At 51.9% G+C, this 14,013-nt stretch overlaps 6 protein-coding genes across 6 annotated transcripts; 3 read left to right on the top strand and 3 right to left on the bottom strand.

Annotated features, from left to right (window-relative positions):
- Positions 1 to 63: 63 nt before the first annotated feature.
- On the bottom strand, positions 64 to 933 carry N7498_004586 (uncharacterized protein; the record flags this gene model as incomplete). The annotated part of the gene is made up of 2 exons (XM_058451648.1): positions 64 to 769; positions 815 to 933. 2 exons carry the CDS (start codon positions 931 to 933, stop codon positions 64 to 66), a joined length of 825 nt encoding a protein of 274 aa, XP_058308186.1.
- A 335-nt stretch (positions 934 to 1,268) lies between these two features.
- On the top strand, positions 1,269 to 3,166 carry N7498_004585 (uncharacterized protein; the record flags this gene model as incomplete). Its single annotated transcript, XM_058451647.1, has 4 exons — positions 1,269 to 1,412; positions 1,465 to 1,937; positions 1,989 to 2,938; positions 2,994 to 3,166. The coding sequence occupies 4 exons, from the start codon at positions 1,269 to 1,271 to the stop codon at positions 3,164 to 3,166; spliced, it is 1,740 nt and encodes a 579-aa protein (XP_058308185.1).
- Positions 3,167 to 3,817: 651 nt separating this feature from the next.
- On the bottom strand, positions 3,818 to 5,044 carry N7498_004584 (proline dehydrogenase family protein; the record flags this gene model as incomplete). The annotated part of the gene is made up of 2 exons (XM_058451646.1): positions 3,818 to 4,622; positions 4,674 to 5,044. 2 exons carry the CDS (start codon positions 5,042 to 5,044, stop codon positions 3,818 to 3,820), a joined length of 1,176 nt encoding a protein of 391 aa, XP_058308184.1.
- A 1,454-nt stretch (positions 5,045 to 6,498) lies between these two features.
- Positions 6,499 to 7,209, top strand: N7498_004583 (peroxiredoxin family protein; the record flags this gene model as incomplete). The annotated part of the gene is made up of 4 exons (XM_058451645.1): positions 6,499 to 6,545; positions 6,628 to 6,740; positions 6,813 to 6,976; positions 7,030 to 7,209. 4 exons carry the CDS (start codon positions 6,499 to 6,501, stop codon positions 7,207 to 7,209), a joined length of 504 nt encoding a protein of 167 aa, XP_058308183.1.
- A 533-nt stretch (positions 7,210 to 7,742) lies between these two features.
- Positions 7,743 to 12,113, bottom strand: N7498_004582 (Mtc5p; the record flags this gene model as incomplete). The annotated part of the gene is made up of 1 exon (XM_058451644.1): positions 7,743 to 12,113. The coding sequence occupies one exon, from the start codon at positions 12,111 to 12,113 to the stop codon at positions 7,743 to 7,745; it is 4,371 nt and encodes a 1,456-aa protein (XP_058308182.1).
- A 439-nt stretch (positions 12,114 to 12,552) lies between these two features.
- Positions 12,553 to 13,174, top strand: N7498_004581 (E2 ubiquitin-conjugating protein UBC13; the record flags this gene model as incomplete). The annotated part of the gene is made up of 4 exons (XM_058451643.1): positions 12,553 to 12,605; positions 12,669 to 12,757; positions 12,816 to 12,947; positions 12,999 to 13,174. 4 exons carry the CDS (start codon positions 12,553 to 12,555, stop codon positions 13,172 to 13,174), a joined length of 450 nt encoding a protein of 149 aa, XP_058308181.1.
- Between the last annotated feature and the right edge of the window lie 839 nt (positions 13,175 to 14,013).

Genomic DNA, 14,013 nt, shown 5'->3' with positions numbered 1-14,013 from the left:
GAAATAGAAAAAAGGAGATCTATGAAACTAGGAGAAGCCGTCTTTCGTCACGCGTAATACTTGTCATGTATTGACCTTGTTATGGAAAAAAGATCGTAACTCCATATTCGCAAGACATCCAAATCCAAAGGCTGGGATGATACGAATGCACCGGACCACTGTTGACGAAACCAGATATCGCTGAGATTGCACCAACCGGTCGGCAAAGGACACGGCGTGTTGTCGCATGTACAAGTCAAGACCCAGCAAGTGTAGAGGAGTTGCCACCAACTGAGTGAGGACCGGAACTGTCAATTGCGATATGACCGGTTTAGCATGTGGATGAGCGGTGAGATCGTCTGGGATCATTTCTGACAATCGAGGTGCCAGCGTGAAGGAACCAAAGATAGTCACACTATCGCGAAGTAGAAAGACGGCCGTGGCTGCTCGCGCGACACCGCGGTTCTGCACCAGAGGAGGTAGCGTGACTCCTGCTCTCGTAGCATTCAAGCCAAACATCTGGGCGAAGCGAATATCCTTCCACACTCCCATTGGTACATTCACCATTGTCGTCGACACAAAGGTGAGCATGCCCGTCGCCGACGCCTTGAACTCATGGCCGATTGTATCCGTTCCATTAGCGACGGTGTATGTTACTCCATAAAGTGCCCAGATAATACCGAATGGGAGTTGAAAGACAAATCGCGCAGGGTTTCTTAATGCCGCGAATGCGTGTTTGCGTAGACCGCGGACCAGAGGTTGGTTCGATGAAGATTTCTCAACGAGTGCCCTGAGAAGTCAGAACTAGCACTTCTTGATCAGAATCACAACCAACCGGTCAATAACGGTCACTGCTGGTGCTACCAATGTAGCAGACACCGCTGCGGCACCCACGTCGCCCGCTAGTCGTTTTATGAGTGAGCTGTTCCAGCTCCGCTCTTCTCTATGCTGCATTCTGTCGTTTATTGTTGAACTCGACAATTTCTGTCGCGATGCTTTACTTGAGTATCCACTTTCAAAGATCAATTCTGTCTACGTTTATCTCCTCCAAGTGGTAAGGCGGGTGGGGAACTGGACCATCGGATCGCCTCCCGGTGCTGCGTTTCCCGAGTCCACGGAGCTTTATCGCCTCCGCATCATCCGCATCATAGCTTCGAAGTATGGCGGGGTATCTATGTACTTTCCCGGCCATCCATCCGAGGTACCTTGGAGTGGTCCCTTGATAAAGAGCGTGCTGCAATCGAAATATCTTTTCAACGACACTGCTTTCACCACCCAACACAACGGCCATGTTTACCTCCGCGCGGATGAGCATGCCCTCAGCGCGGCGCTTTACGCCTCACTCACGCTTCAATCTTGCAAGGACTACAATACAAGTCCGAGGCAAGGCCACAGCTCCTTTCCGTCTCCCGGACCCGCGAAACGAACCCAACGTAAGTTCTATACTGGGATCTATCAATTGCACTGGTACTAATAAGTGGCTAGCCTACATACAAGCGAGGCTCTGAGGAGCGCAACAAGCTCGAGAAAGCTTTGGTCAAGCTTCGGTCTCAATTGCCCGTCCAGAGCAACATCGTCTACGACGGAGTCGCTCAAAAGAGCGCAGAGTCCTGGGACCAGCCCTTACCTGCCGAGCATGGCACCGTCTTCACCAACTACCCTCTCGCAACCAAGGAGCAGACAAAGGCCGCAATTGAATCGGCCCTCAAGGCAAAAAGAGAATGGGAGGAGACTCCGTTCGTTGACCGGGCTGCGATTTTCCTCAAGGCTGCTGAGCTGGTCACTGGACCCTACCGCTACGATCTGATCGCGGCAACCATGCTAGGACAGGGCAAGAACATCTGGCAGGGAGAGATCGATGCTGCAGCTGAACTGGCGGACTTCTTCCGTTTGAACTGCAACTTTGCCGCTGAGATCCTTGAGAGACAGCCTACTCGTGGCAGCGATGGAATGTGGAGGTGAGTCGGCTTCATTCTGATAAAAGACGAAATAGCTAACTCGTGTTGTAGTCGCCTGGACTATCGACCTCTCGAAGGTTTCGTCTACGCCATCTCTCCCTTCAACTTCACTGCCATTGGTGGAAACTTGATATCCGGTCCTGCTCTGATGGGCAACGTGGTGGTGTGGAAGCCTTCACCGTCCAATGTTTACGCTAGCAGCCTCGTCTACAAGATCCTGTTGGAGGCCGGTCTGCCTCCAAATGTGGTGCAGTTTGTGACCGGAGACCCTGAAACCATCACCGACGTTGCTCTCTCCCATCGCGATTTCGCCGGGCTGAACTTCATCGGTTCCTCCGACGTCTTCCGCTCCCTGTACGGTAAAATCGGTGAGGGAATTGCTAAGAAATCCTACCGTGAATTCCCTCGCGTGGTTGCCGAGACCAGCGGCAAGAATTTCCACCTCGTTCACCCTTCTGCCGACATCCCCAGCGCCGTCAGTCACACTATCCGTGGCTCATTCGAGTACCAGGGCCAGAAGTGCTCTGCCACTTCGCGTCTGTATCTCCCCGAGTCTCGCGCTGAAGAGTTTTTCAGTGCTTTGAAGGCTGGTGTCGAGGATATCACCATGGGTAACCCCGAAAAGGACCTTGAGGTTTTCATGGGTCCTGTTATCCACCGTCGGTCATTCGATAAGATCAAGTCTGTCATTGACAGCTGCAACAAGGACCCGTCTGTGAAACTCATTGCTGGTGGCTCCTATGATGATTCCGTTGGTTTCTACGTGAGCCCTACTGTTTACCAGGTGGACACGCCAGACCACAAGCTTTTTAACGAGGAGATCTTCGGTCCCGTACTAGCTGTGTACGTCTATCCCGATTCCGAGTGGACTTGCACTCTGAAGAAAGTGGATGAGACGGGAGGTGGCTTTGCCTTGACCGGTGCCGTCTTCGCCCAGGACCGCCGTGCAATCCGCCAGGCTGAAGATGCCCTTCGTTACTCTGCAGGAAATTTCTACATCAGTAAGCTTGTCTCAGCTGTTCCATCCCAAGTTAACTCGCTAAGACTCTACTCTAGACTGCAAAACCACGGCTGCACTCATCGGGCAGCAATCCTTCGGTGGTTCTCGCTCCAGTGGAACTAATGATAAAGCCGGCAGCTCGGACACCCTCCGCCGGTTTACCAGCCCTCGCTTGATCAAGGAAGAGTTCATGCCTCAGTACGGCTACAAATACCCCAGTAACCACTAGTTCATAAGAATATTATAGAAATTTGGGTGTACAGTTCTGGTTGTTCTTCTGGTTGTTTCAAAAATGATATCGGTCAGCATTTTTACTGCTTTGATCAAATTTGCACATCCCGTAGACAATTCATCCTGTAGACAATTCAAGCCCTGAAAGTCTCATCGGAAGATCAGTCAAGCAGCCATCTAGTATGTTGTACAAAAAATGGACCCCTTGCTTGAGATTTAACCTGGACTAAAGTGGGTCTACTAGGTGAATGAAACGTTTCCACGGCTTGCAGAAAACTAAAATACTTTAAAGCCCGAGGTGGTGTAGGATCCCGGGGATCAGATCCTTTGCCCATCATCCAACCGGAGGGAAACTCGAGATTGATTGCAAATGCCTTATCTCACAATATCTGCATAAGCGCACCAGCTATCCACAATAGGAAGTGTAATCCTCCACAAACAAGTAATTAGAATTTAACCAGCCAGTCCAGTATAAAACCACCACTCGGGAACCCTCCCGTAGATCAGCTGGATCTCCCCAGACGTGCGCCCGTTCCCCACAAACACCTAATACGTTGAAATCTACGCTCAGACTACACTAGCGCCAAAACGGTGCATGATCTGAAACTAGTATTGATCTCGTTAAATTCGACGTTACCCAACTCTATCTCTAAGCGGAAAGAGAAAACAGCGCCCTAATTCTGCGCCTGAACTCCGACTTTAGCGCATTATACTCATCACTCGTGCGTAGCACTGCATCCCGGTTTTCAATCGCTCTCCGCAGCAGATAGGCTAGACATTCACCCATGCCGCCCCATGTAGAACACTTGTAGACTTCGGGGGTACCGTCTTTCCCTTTGAGTGCCAAGAGCGAGAAGCTCACTTCGTCGGACATTCCGTGTAGTTGCGCAAAGCCAACAGGCACGGTAGGCAAGCCGGCAGCTAGGCGCTGCTTATGGAGCTGGTGGGCATCCATGACGCTCTCTCTGTTGTGGCTGGCTAGGAAGAGGTTTGTAGAAGGGAATGGCTTGGAGACACCGAATTCGCCGATGGTTTGCTTCAATGCGCCCTGGGCAATTGTGTTGTATGCGTTATCGGTGTCTGTCTTGGTGTCGTGGATCAGGGATCGCTTATCCGAGGCCATGTATGCACCACGGACAAGCTTGAGGCCGAGGGTGAAGCCATCTTCCTGAGCAGCGGCGAGGTGCTTGGATAAAGTGTCGAATGTGCTTTTGAGATATGCTTGGTAAGAATTGTAGACTAGGGCGTATCCGTCGCGGTTGTACCGGCGCATCAGGTTGAGGGTAACTCGGTGGATGCCCCATTGGAAATGCTGGGACTCGGCGTCGACGAGAATGCGGACTTTGCGCTCTTTACATCGGGTGCACATTTCATCCAGGGCATCTAGCATCTGTTGCGGAGGTAGTTCTCCGGCGGAGAAGGCTTTGGTGACCGTAGGACCGGCTCCGGTCAGCCTGGAGACGTGTTAGTTTCGTAGAGAAACAAAGAACTGGGATAGATCATACTTCACAGCGAGGTAGTCCCCATCTTCTAATTGCTCGACGGTCTCCATTGTTCCTTTCCGCCATGCTTCGATGTTGGCACAACGAGCCAAACTGGGATCCAACTCCTGGCCTTTATTTTCACTTTTCAGAGCTGCAACACCAAGTCCCTGTTCCATATTGGTACTGTGGTCAAAAACAGTTTCTTTGGCATATGTCATAATGACACCGCGGAATCCCATATCCTTCAGCTCTTTAATGGTAGCCTTGGTCTCTCCCCCGTTCTCTCCAGCACAGAACTGCTCATAGAAAGTCTTTTTCAAGATACCATGCAAGATGGGATTACGGTCCACGTTCAGCAGGAAGCCTCGGTTCGGCTTGGAAAATATGGACATTGCCCAAAAGGACGAATTAAGTAGGAGCGGCTTCGAAGAGATGGTGGCAACCAGAAGAGATCTGAGAAGAACCTTGGTAGGAAGAACTGCAAGTGGTGGAAGCGAGGCAGCACGATGAGAAGTCTTCGGTGCAGCGGCTTGTATAGTAGATGTAGATGAGCAGCGCCGCTCCTTTGGCACCTTCGGGGTGTGTGTAAAGAGTATACACCATGGTGCGACGAGTATATTACTCACGCGAGGCCCCGGGGGCTTTCCAGCAGGCCAGAGAGTCATTCTTCGACAAGTCAATGGGTTTGCAACATCTTGTTCCCGAGGTCACCCTTATATCAGAACAGCCAGATTAGTTATCGCCCTTCCCCGCTCATCTATGCTCCCCGCAGTGTCTACCAAGGGTAGCAGATCTCGGTATCTTGATAGTACACAGTCGGCTCCCCGTCCGACTGGGTTCCCGTGGAGCAAATCAGACTGCGGGGAGTCCGAAAGACTATGTTACTCGTGATACCCCTCCATGGGTATAATTGAACCCGATAAGGGTCTAGAATCCAAAGGTTATTCGTGACGTCTAGATCAAGGCCCGGAAGGGTATCCGGGCGTGGGGCATCCAGCCAACGGAAGGGCAATCGGCCATGCTCCCGGTATAGGCATCATGTATGTCACGAGGACAGAGAACGGAATAAGATTTGAATGGATGCCGCTGTTTTGGTTTTCGTGAAAGTAAGACGAACAGTATTGCTAAGTGGCTCCCACCTTGGGGACCATGGCAGCGCATCCTTTGCTGCTTTGGGACTACATGAATACGACAACTGATAAGGTGTCATCGTTTGAATCATCGAAGAAAGACATCCAGGAAGTTACTGAGAAAGGTATCTTTCACGATGTCTATTGAAATATCTAGAAGCCACCCACATCGCAGTCTCCTTGTCGGCACTGACTGATCCTCGGGAAAGGGTTAGTCACCCATGCTTATTCAACCAGAACACGAACCCGAACCAGAACCAGACTTGAGTCACCGACGTCGGGAATACATCGGGATTAGAGTCCCGAGCCCCAGGCATGAATGTCCTCCCCTTCAAAGTCATCTGATTCGCCCGATGGGGGAGAAAACAAGGCACCCAGGCAGCAAGGCACCAATCCCGGTACCATCAGGCACCAAGGCGATACCGAAAAGGCACTGATAAGCGGGGCAGTTCTCGGGCGGTCCATCTTGCTAATCCATGCGGTTCGGTATCTTTCTGCATCGGATCACCTTATGGATAAGGCCCATTGTCCCACCCTTTCATCATATGGGAAATCCCGATGGGCCGATATGTGTAAGCGCTGCTGACCGCTTAAAACCGCCACGTACCCCTACAACTCAATCTTTTCTTATCTTACAATTTCTTAACCTCTTTAACTTCTTCAACTACTTTGCTACCTTTTCTCTCTCACACATTTCTCATATTCAAATCGTAACCATGTCTCTCAAGGCCGGCGACAGCTTCCCCCAGGACGTGACCTTCTCGTACGTGAAGTTTTTTCTTCTCCCCCCACCACGTTGACCCCTCCCGTCGATAACAATAAACTAACCCAATTGCCTCCCACAGCTACATCCCCTGGTCTGAGGAGGCCGGTGCCATCACCTCCTGCGGTATCCCCATCAACTACAACGCCTCCCAGAAGTGGGCTGACAAGAAAGTCGTCCTCTTCGCTCTGCCCGGTTCGTCACCGCCTGTTTTTTTTTTTTACTCTCTCACCCCAAGATTTTCTGCTGACCGCTACCACCCTGCAGGTGCTTTCACTCCCGTCTGCTCCGCAAACCACGTCCCCGAGTACATCGCTAAGCTCCCCGAGCTCCGCGCCAAGGGTGTTGACCAGATCGCCGTCCTGGCTTACAACGATGCCTACGTCATGAGCGCCTGGGGCAAGGCCAACGGTGTCACCGGCGACGACATTGTACGTGCAAATCACCCGTCCATGATCTGATTTACCCGCTAATTCTCTTTTAGCTGTTCCTCTCCGACCCCGAGGCCAAGTTCTCCAAGTCCATCGGCTGGGCTGACGAGGAGGGCCGCACCTACCGCTACGTGATCATCCTCGACCACGGCAAGGTCATCTACGCTGCCAAGGAAGCCGCCAAGAACTCCCTCGACCTCTCCTCGGCCGACAACGTTCTCAAGCAGCTGTAAGCGAGCTTGGAAAGAAATGTATAGACCGGTGACGCACTGCTTGCAGACAGAATTAGATATTAGATCGCCATTTTGCTCTTACCTGACATAGAGGAATAAATCAATAATGAAGCCATGATAAACAGTTTGCATATGTGTAGATCTTGGATGTAGTTCTATTTGCATGTCATTAACTGTCTTAGTGCCAGGTACCCGGGGTTGTGATTGGCGGGGCTTCTGGTGCATTGTTGCCGCGGAGGTCAATGCTCACACCAACGGTGCTTTGATTCCTCAAGGCCTCGGACCCCGAGACGTTGAAAATGGTGGGGGATCGTCATAAGCGGCTTTGACGACTGGCAGGTTTGTACACGATCATCGGGGTTCCGCTAGAATTGCGGAGTATATTATGGACCCGTATGGAGATCGGAGATCGAATAAAATAGATGCTGCACATTGCGAAATGGTATCGAACAAGTATATAAAACACGGTAGAACAAAAACAAAGGGTGGATATCAAGATAAAGTAGAAAGGCCATTCAAACAGATAAGATAGATCATTTGCGCTTGGGCACGGCGAGCGCCACGGAGCGACTATTCTTCCTGCGCTCTTCTTTCGTGCGCAGACCTTGACTAAGGCCGCCGCCCATACCCCGCGCAAGAGATGCAAAGGGCGATGAGACCTGCCACAATTCCAGGTCGTCTTCATTCTGGCCCACTCCGGTTTTGGGAGTCGTCGAGCCTCCTGTTCCACTCTGACTGCCTCTGCTCGACTCCGGGGGGATAGGTTCGGATTGGCGCCGACGGTGGCGTTTTTCGTGCGAGTGAGTCCGGTGAGGGGCGCCGGGGCTCTGATGCTTAATATTCGGAGATGGAGGTTCCCATGCCGGCATGGGTACATCCGCGGTAACGTACTCGGAGCAGCTGCATCCGCACCCGCTGGGGCAGCTTGGAAGGGCGTCGGCTACATCGGCCACATCAAATGGCGTGTCGAACTGATCGCCCAGTCGGAGGAACCAGCGTCGGTGACAGTCAAAGCAGCATACATGGCCGCAGCTGAGACAGGGCACCAGCATTCCGTTTACTACTTCACCACAAATGACACAAGGAAGTTTAGTAGGTAGTGGTTGTCGGGGTTTGCAATTTGGACAACGGCGGAACGAAGGGGTCCGGTTATGGTGTTTAGATGGAGATTCGGTTGCCACGGGGGTTGAGGCAAAGATAGACAGCTGAAAGGCATGGCCACAATTGGCACAGTGACGCTGGAAATCGAGGCCTTCAAGCCCGGTCACAGCTTCGCCGGGTGTCGGCTCTGGGAGTGCGGTCATCTTGGAGCTGTGACTGTGACTGCTCCAGTACTGACTCGTATGCATACTTTCCGCATCGTCGGCCACAGCACCAATCTTGAGGACTTCGCTCTGCTGTATTGGAAGCTCCCAGATAGATAAGAGGTCGGCATACGCGCCACGATATGACCGCCATAGCCATTCTTTACTTCGGTCGAGGAGTGAGTCCGGCGCCGTTTCATCGCCATCAAATGCGCTCTTGTTCTTAAAGGTGACCTTGAATCTCGAACTGGACTTTTTAGACTTAGCGGGTTGATCACTCTCGGTATCCGAAATAGCCTGGATCTTGTTGTTAGCAATCGAAGAATCGAGTTGCACCGCAGAGGAAGAAGGATTTGCAGTCCATACCCGTTGCGTTGTTGCTACACTTGAGCTCTCACCCGGGCTACTTTTCTTCCTGGCCAAGGCACTTGCTGGTGGCGATGCAGATGAAGGGCCAAAGGTAAATGAACGAGACAATGAGGATGCTAGCACCGACCCAAATCCAGATCCGCCGCTACGCGGTTGGGACTGATCGGGGGACGCCGCTATAGAAACGTTGTGGCTTCTGGCTTTTCGATCGGCAGCAATACCTCGCGGGCGAGTTGTTATCGGTGGTGTTGTTCCGGTTGAATACGGAGGTGTAGAGTCACCGCGCCAGATTTCGCTCGACGAGCGCGCTGAGGTATGAGGCATAAGTTGAGGATCTCTTGGAATAGACGAAGATGGCGTTGTAAGGTGTGATTGCGACTGTGATTGCGACTGTGATTGCGACTTGTTCTGAACTGTCGAAGCAATCGACGAATCTTCCACGGAGAAAGCTCGTTGTTCGGATCGACTATCTCGCAGCTGCTCTGGCTGGCCCTCATGGTTCGCTTCCAAGAGAACGCACGAGAGCATCGCAATCATCTGAACGTCGCCAATACGCTCGAAGTGCTCAAAGAGGGCAGGCACAAGCCAGTGGCTGCCGAGGGGATGATCTCCCCATCGGAGAATACTGCCAGCTACGTCCCTGTAGAGACCGACCCCAAGAACTTGCCTCGAATTGGTGCCATCATCTTTCGACAATTGCTTCAGCCCCATCCCTGGTTGAAGAGAAGAGCCAGGCTTCCTTCGAACATGTAGAATGAGCTTAATCAGGCCCCATATTTGAGCCAGCTCGTAGCACCCTGCATCGAGAGCGACAGCAGCATTATGAGCACAAACATCAGTTCCTTTCCCACATATGCGATATTTGCTGGCGAGATCACGCTTTACCGGTAGTATGTCACTCAAGTCGTGAATAGAAACCACATTTCGAGCGACATCGGCTGGTCTAGCGATGGCAACCCCGCCAGTCGATCGCTGAGAATGATCCGTAGACCGGGGACGATAGATTCCGATACTGCCAGCACTACGCCACGTTTGCGGTGGCTGGAAACGAGCCGGCAGCCCGGAGAGAATATCGGCGGATGACCCTGAAGAACTGGAAGTCTCGGAGTACGAGTCATCGGAGTAATCAGAGGCACCGTCATCTGTGCTCGTGATTGTACCGTTCATGCGCGGACCTGGGGAGTTGGTCTGCAGACGCCCGAAGCCTTCAAAGACCTTGTCATTTCTCGACAATCTACTCATCTCTTTGAATCCGATGTTGTCGAAGAGCGCCGTAGACTTGTCCTTCTTCGGCGGGAAAAAGCACACCAGACGGCCGTCGTTTGCCCACAGGGCACCGCATCCTTTGGCTACAGGCACCATAACATTGGCATTCACCGGTCGGAGAAGCTCAGAGCTCATTCCCAGTTCTTGACTCTGGGTCATACCAACTTCATCCTCGTCACTTGACTCGCCTTCGAGATCACCGTTGCCCGGTGACTTGACGTGGTCGCCGGTTTCGCCCAGAATCCATGCGATGCTCTCTTCCAGAGTACTCTCGCCCAGGAGATAGCGCACGGCGCCTTCTAAACAGCCTCGTTTCCGGGACATGTAGGTTTCAGCAATCGTTCGAAGTTCGGCCGTGACTCTCGCCGCCAGTTCATCAGTAACGGCCGCTGTTTTCTGGAATGCGAATGTCGGAATGGCGGACTTGGGATAGCTGACGGGAAACTTGATATCCACTTTCAGGAACAACGAGGCACCTTCTGCGCCCCATGGCCCGTTCAGAGATATCGAAATTTTCCGCTGCCGCACGTCCACTGAATCAAAAGCAACCTTGGTAAACTTGTCACCAACGTGACTGATCTCATCTCCCAGAGTCTCGATATCCCAGCCCGAGATCTTCACACCTCTCATCCAGGAAATTGGATTCGTATCGGCTCTCAGGTTTGACCGCGGCTGCATACCCACGCCATGATCGTGATGACCGCTCTTTGTCCAGGCGCGGGCATGAGGAACCGAAATAGCATTCATCCCTGGCCCTCCGGGGTAATTAGTGCTCGGGTTATGTCGGTTCATTGAAGAAGCAGAATCAAGATCCTCCAGGTCCAATTCGGAGTTCACATCTCTAAAGCTCCGATAGGTCGCACCCAGGCGAGTCACGGTTCGAGTAGAGATGTAAGACTTTCCCCTCTCGTATCCAACGCTTTCCAGAATTTGTGGATCCACACGATGCAAACGAAGTTCTCTGTCAGTTCCCCATGTCACCAGTTGGAACTCTCGGTGATCTACTCCATCCTCCACCCCTCCACGTGCTCTCCAAAGGAACTCTTTCACCTGGCCTTTATGGCCGGGGAAACTGTGAACCAATGGCAGGTCCTCATCGGGATTTGAGCCGTCGCCTGCTCTTCGGCTATAAAGGTGTAGATCGCTGTTCCCTCTCTGCGGCATGGCCAGCACTCCCCATCCGAAGGGTGTATTTCTGGCTCGCCACACGGGAAAGGGTGTTCGTATCAGTTTCTCAGGAACTTCCGTATCAGAAGTATAGTCCCAGAATTTAATTGTTTTATCGAGTGAGCAGGTAGCCACGGCGCCTCGTCGGACGCGGTTCCAATCGACACCATAGATCTTCGTGTCGTGGGCTTCAATGGACCGAATTGGGTATGCGCCCATGCGATCATCCCAGATCCGCAAAAACCGATCATGAGAACTAGCGACAACGTGAGGATCCTGTCGATTCCACTTGACCTGGGTCGCACCGGTGAACCAGTCCGAGAATGAAATCACAGGCCGTGACGGAGTGCGCAAATCCCAGCAGTGCACGAAACTGTCCACGGCACAGGTGGCAAGGATATCGGGATGAAATGCGTTAAAATTGATATCGGTAATTGCGCGCGAGTGGGCATGCAGCACATACTCGATAGAGTTCTGCCATGTCTTCATTGCCAGATTCCATACGAGCGCTTTCTGGTTGGATGTGCTCACAACCCAGTAGTCGCGCGCCGCGAATGGCGACCACTGAACATCTGCCACCTCCCATGGCGTATGGTGAGGCAGGTACCGGGGTGGAGAATATGGGGAATCCAAATCGATGACATGGAGACCCTCTTTTGACGCCAGCACCACGTCCCGTCCACACGGGGAGATGGACATAGACCCGACCGGTTGTTCCACATGAAAAGAGCTGTCCTCGTCAAACGTTGGGCTTTCGTAGGCCGACGTGAGCGGCCGAGGCCCCATGGAGCTCGACATCTTGACGTTGATGGCCCAGAGAGGCCAATTAGGGCCTTGGCGGAAGTTGCAAAGTTAGGAGCTCATGCACAATGTGAGGGCTGATGCGCGTCGAGTGCGCCCATGGTGATTCTTGTCCGCGATGGGATCCTTGGAGAACATTAGCTCGTCGCGTGTCGGAGGGGGAGCTGCGATAACGCGGAGCAACGGCTGTGGCTGTGGCTGTGGCTCGTTAGATGGGGCGCATTGAATCACGTGTGTATACGGACGGCGGCAGAGTCCCGCGATGCAAGTACCCCTCGGCAAGTTGATCATTGCCGTCTTCTCTGCTCGAATTTACCTTCACGTTCGCTATACAGGTCTTTGGAATTGACGCTGGTGCTCGTCATTCCTGCAACCCATCTCCGAGCCCTCTGACGCCCATTTCCACCCACGCTCTATACGGCGATAAGCAGTCAACATGGCCTTGCCCAAGCGCATTATCAAAGAGACGGAGCGCCTAATGGCGGAACCGTAAGGGATCATCCATGTCACTAAATTGAGTCTCTTGCTAATAGTATTTTTCGCGACACGTAGGGTCCCGGGTATCAACGCAGTTCCCCACGAAGATAACCTGCGGTATTTCGATGTCTCGATTCACGGCCCCGCTCAGTCTCCATATGAGGGTATGCACGTTGTCAGAGTCTCTATTTTATCTCAAATAACCAACACTCTTCAATCTAGGTGGAATATTCCGCCTTGAGCTGTTCCTGCCCGATGATTATCCTATGACACCCCCCAAGATTCGCTTCCTGACCAAGATTTATCACCCCAACATCGATCGCCTCGGCCGGATCTGCCTGGATGTCCTGAAGAGTAAGATCAAACAGCCTTTTATGATATTTGCTTGGTCTAACATCGAACTAGACAACTGGTCCCCCGCTCTGCAGATTCGCACCATCCTGCTTTCTATCCAGGCTCTGCTTGGAGCGCCGAACCCTGATGACCCTCTTGCCAACGATGTCGCTCAGCGCTGGAAGGACGATGAGCCTGCGGCGATCCAGACGGCAAAGGAGTGGACCAGGACACATGCTATGACTTGAGCATGATCAAATGTGATGCGACCATGAACAAAAGAGAGAAAGATGCGGGCATTCAATCCGCTGTGGCCCTGGGGCAGGCGAGCTTCTGTGTTTTTAAGCGTGAAACCACCTACATTCATCTCATTTCTTGAATTGCGATGGCTCAGTCAGACTCAGATGGCTTTGCATAGAATCCAATGCATTGTCTGAAGCTATATAGTTGTTGCCGGCCTCTGGTCCACTTCTATGTGTTGAATGAAAGTTGTTTCTAGACTCGTTTGAGACAATTAGAGAAATTTGACAATGAACGACCTCGATAAAACCTTGCAGTGGATTCAAACATTTTCTTTTATTGCCAGTCAGGTAAACTATACCATTCAATATCCAATGAACAACCAAACACTAAGCATAGTCCAAAAGGGCCAGTAGACAGCAAATAGGCGGCTTCTTTCAGTAACGAAGCGAAAGTCACTGCGTTGGCGTTGGCGCGAGATACCGAAACGCGGATAAAAGGCAGAACTTGATTAAAAGTAGACGAAAGTTTCAGAGTATGTAGTAATTTTGAGACCATAGTCAAAGAACCCTTGAAATTGGAAGCAACCTAGGAATGCTTATCACACCCAGTCGGCCAACCCGAAGTCGCTGACATTTTAGGTGAGGTAGGCTGTCAAAGGCGTTCCAGCCGATGTATGATACCTTCTATAGGTGGTGATTATATTACTATGATAGAGAGCCGGCAGCTCTGTTCTACTCAACTGAGCAACACTATCCTCAACGTTAGTCAGTGATCGAAAACATTATGGCGATACCCAAACGTACAATATAGCTTTCTATTCGTGCGGTAACAGCCACGGGCACCA

Source organism: Penicillium cinerascens (genome assembly GCF_028974065.1).
Source record: "Penicillium cinerascens strain IBT 15544 chromosome Unknown contig_5_segment0_segment0, whole genome shotgun sequence".
Taxonomy (NCBI): Eukaryota; Fungi; Ascomycota; class Eurotiomycetes; order Eurotiales; family Aspergillaceae; genus Penicillium; species Penicillium cinerascens.
The sequence above is the reverse complement of the archived record's forward strand: the minus strand, read 5'-3'. Positions and strand labels throughout refer to the sequence as shown.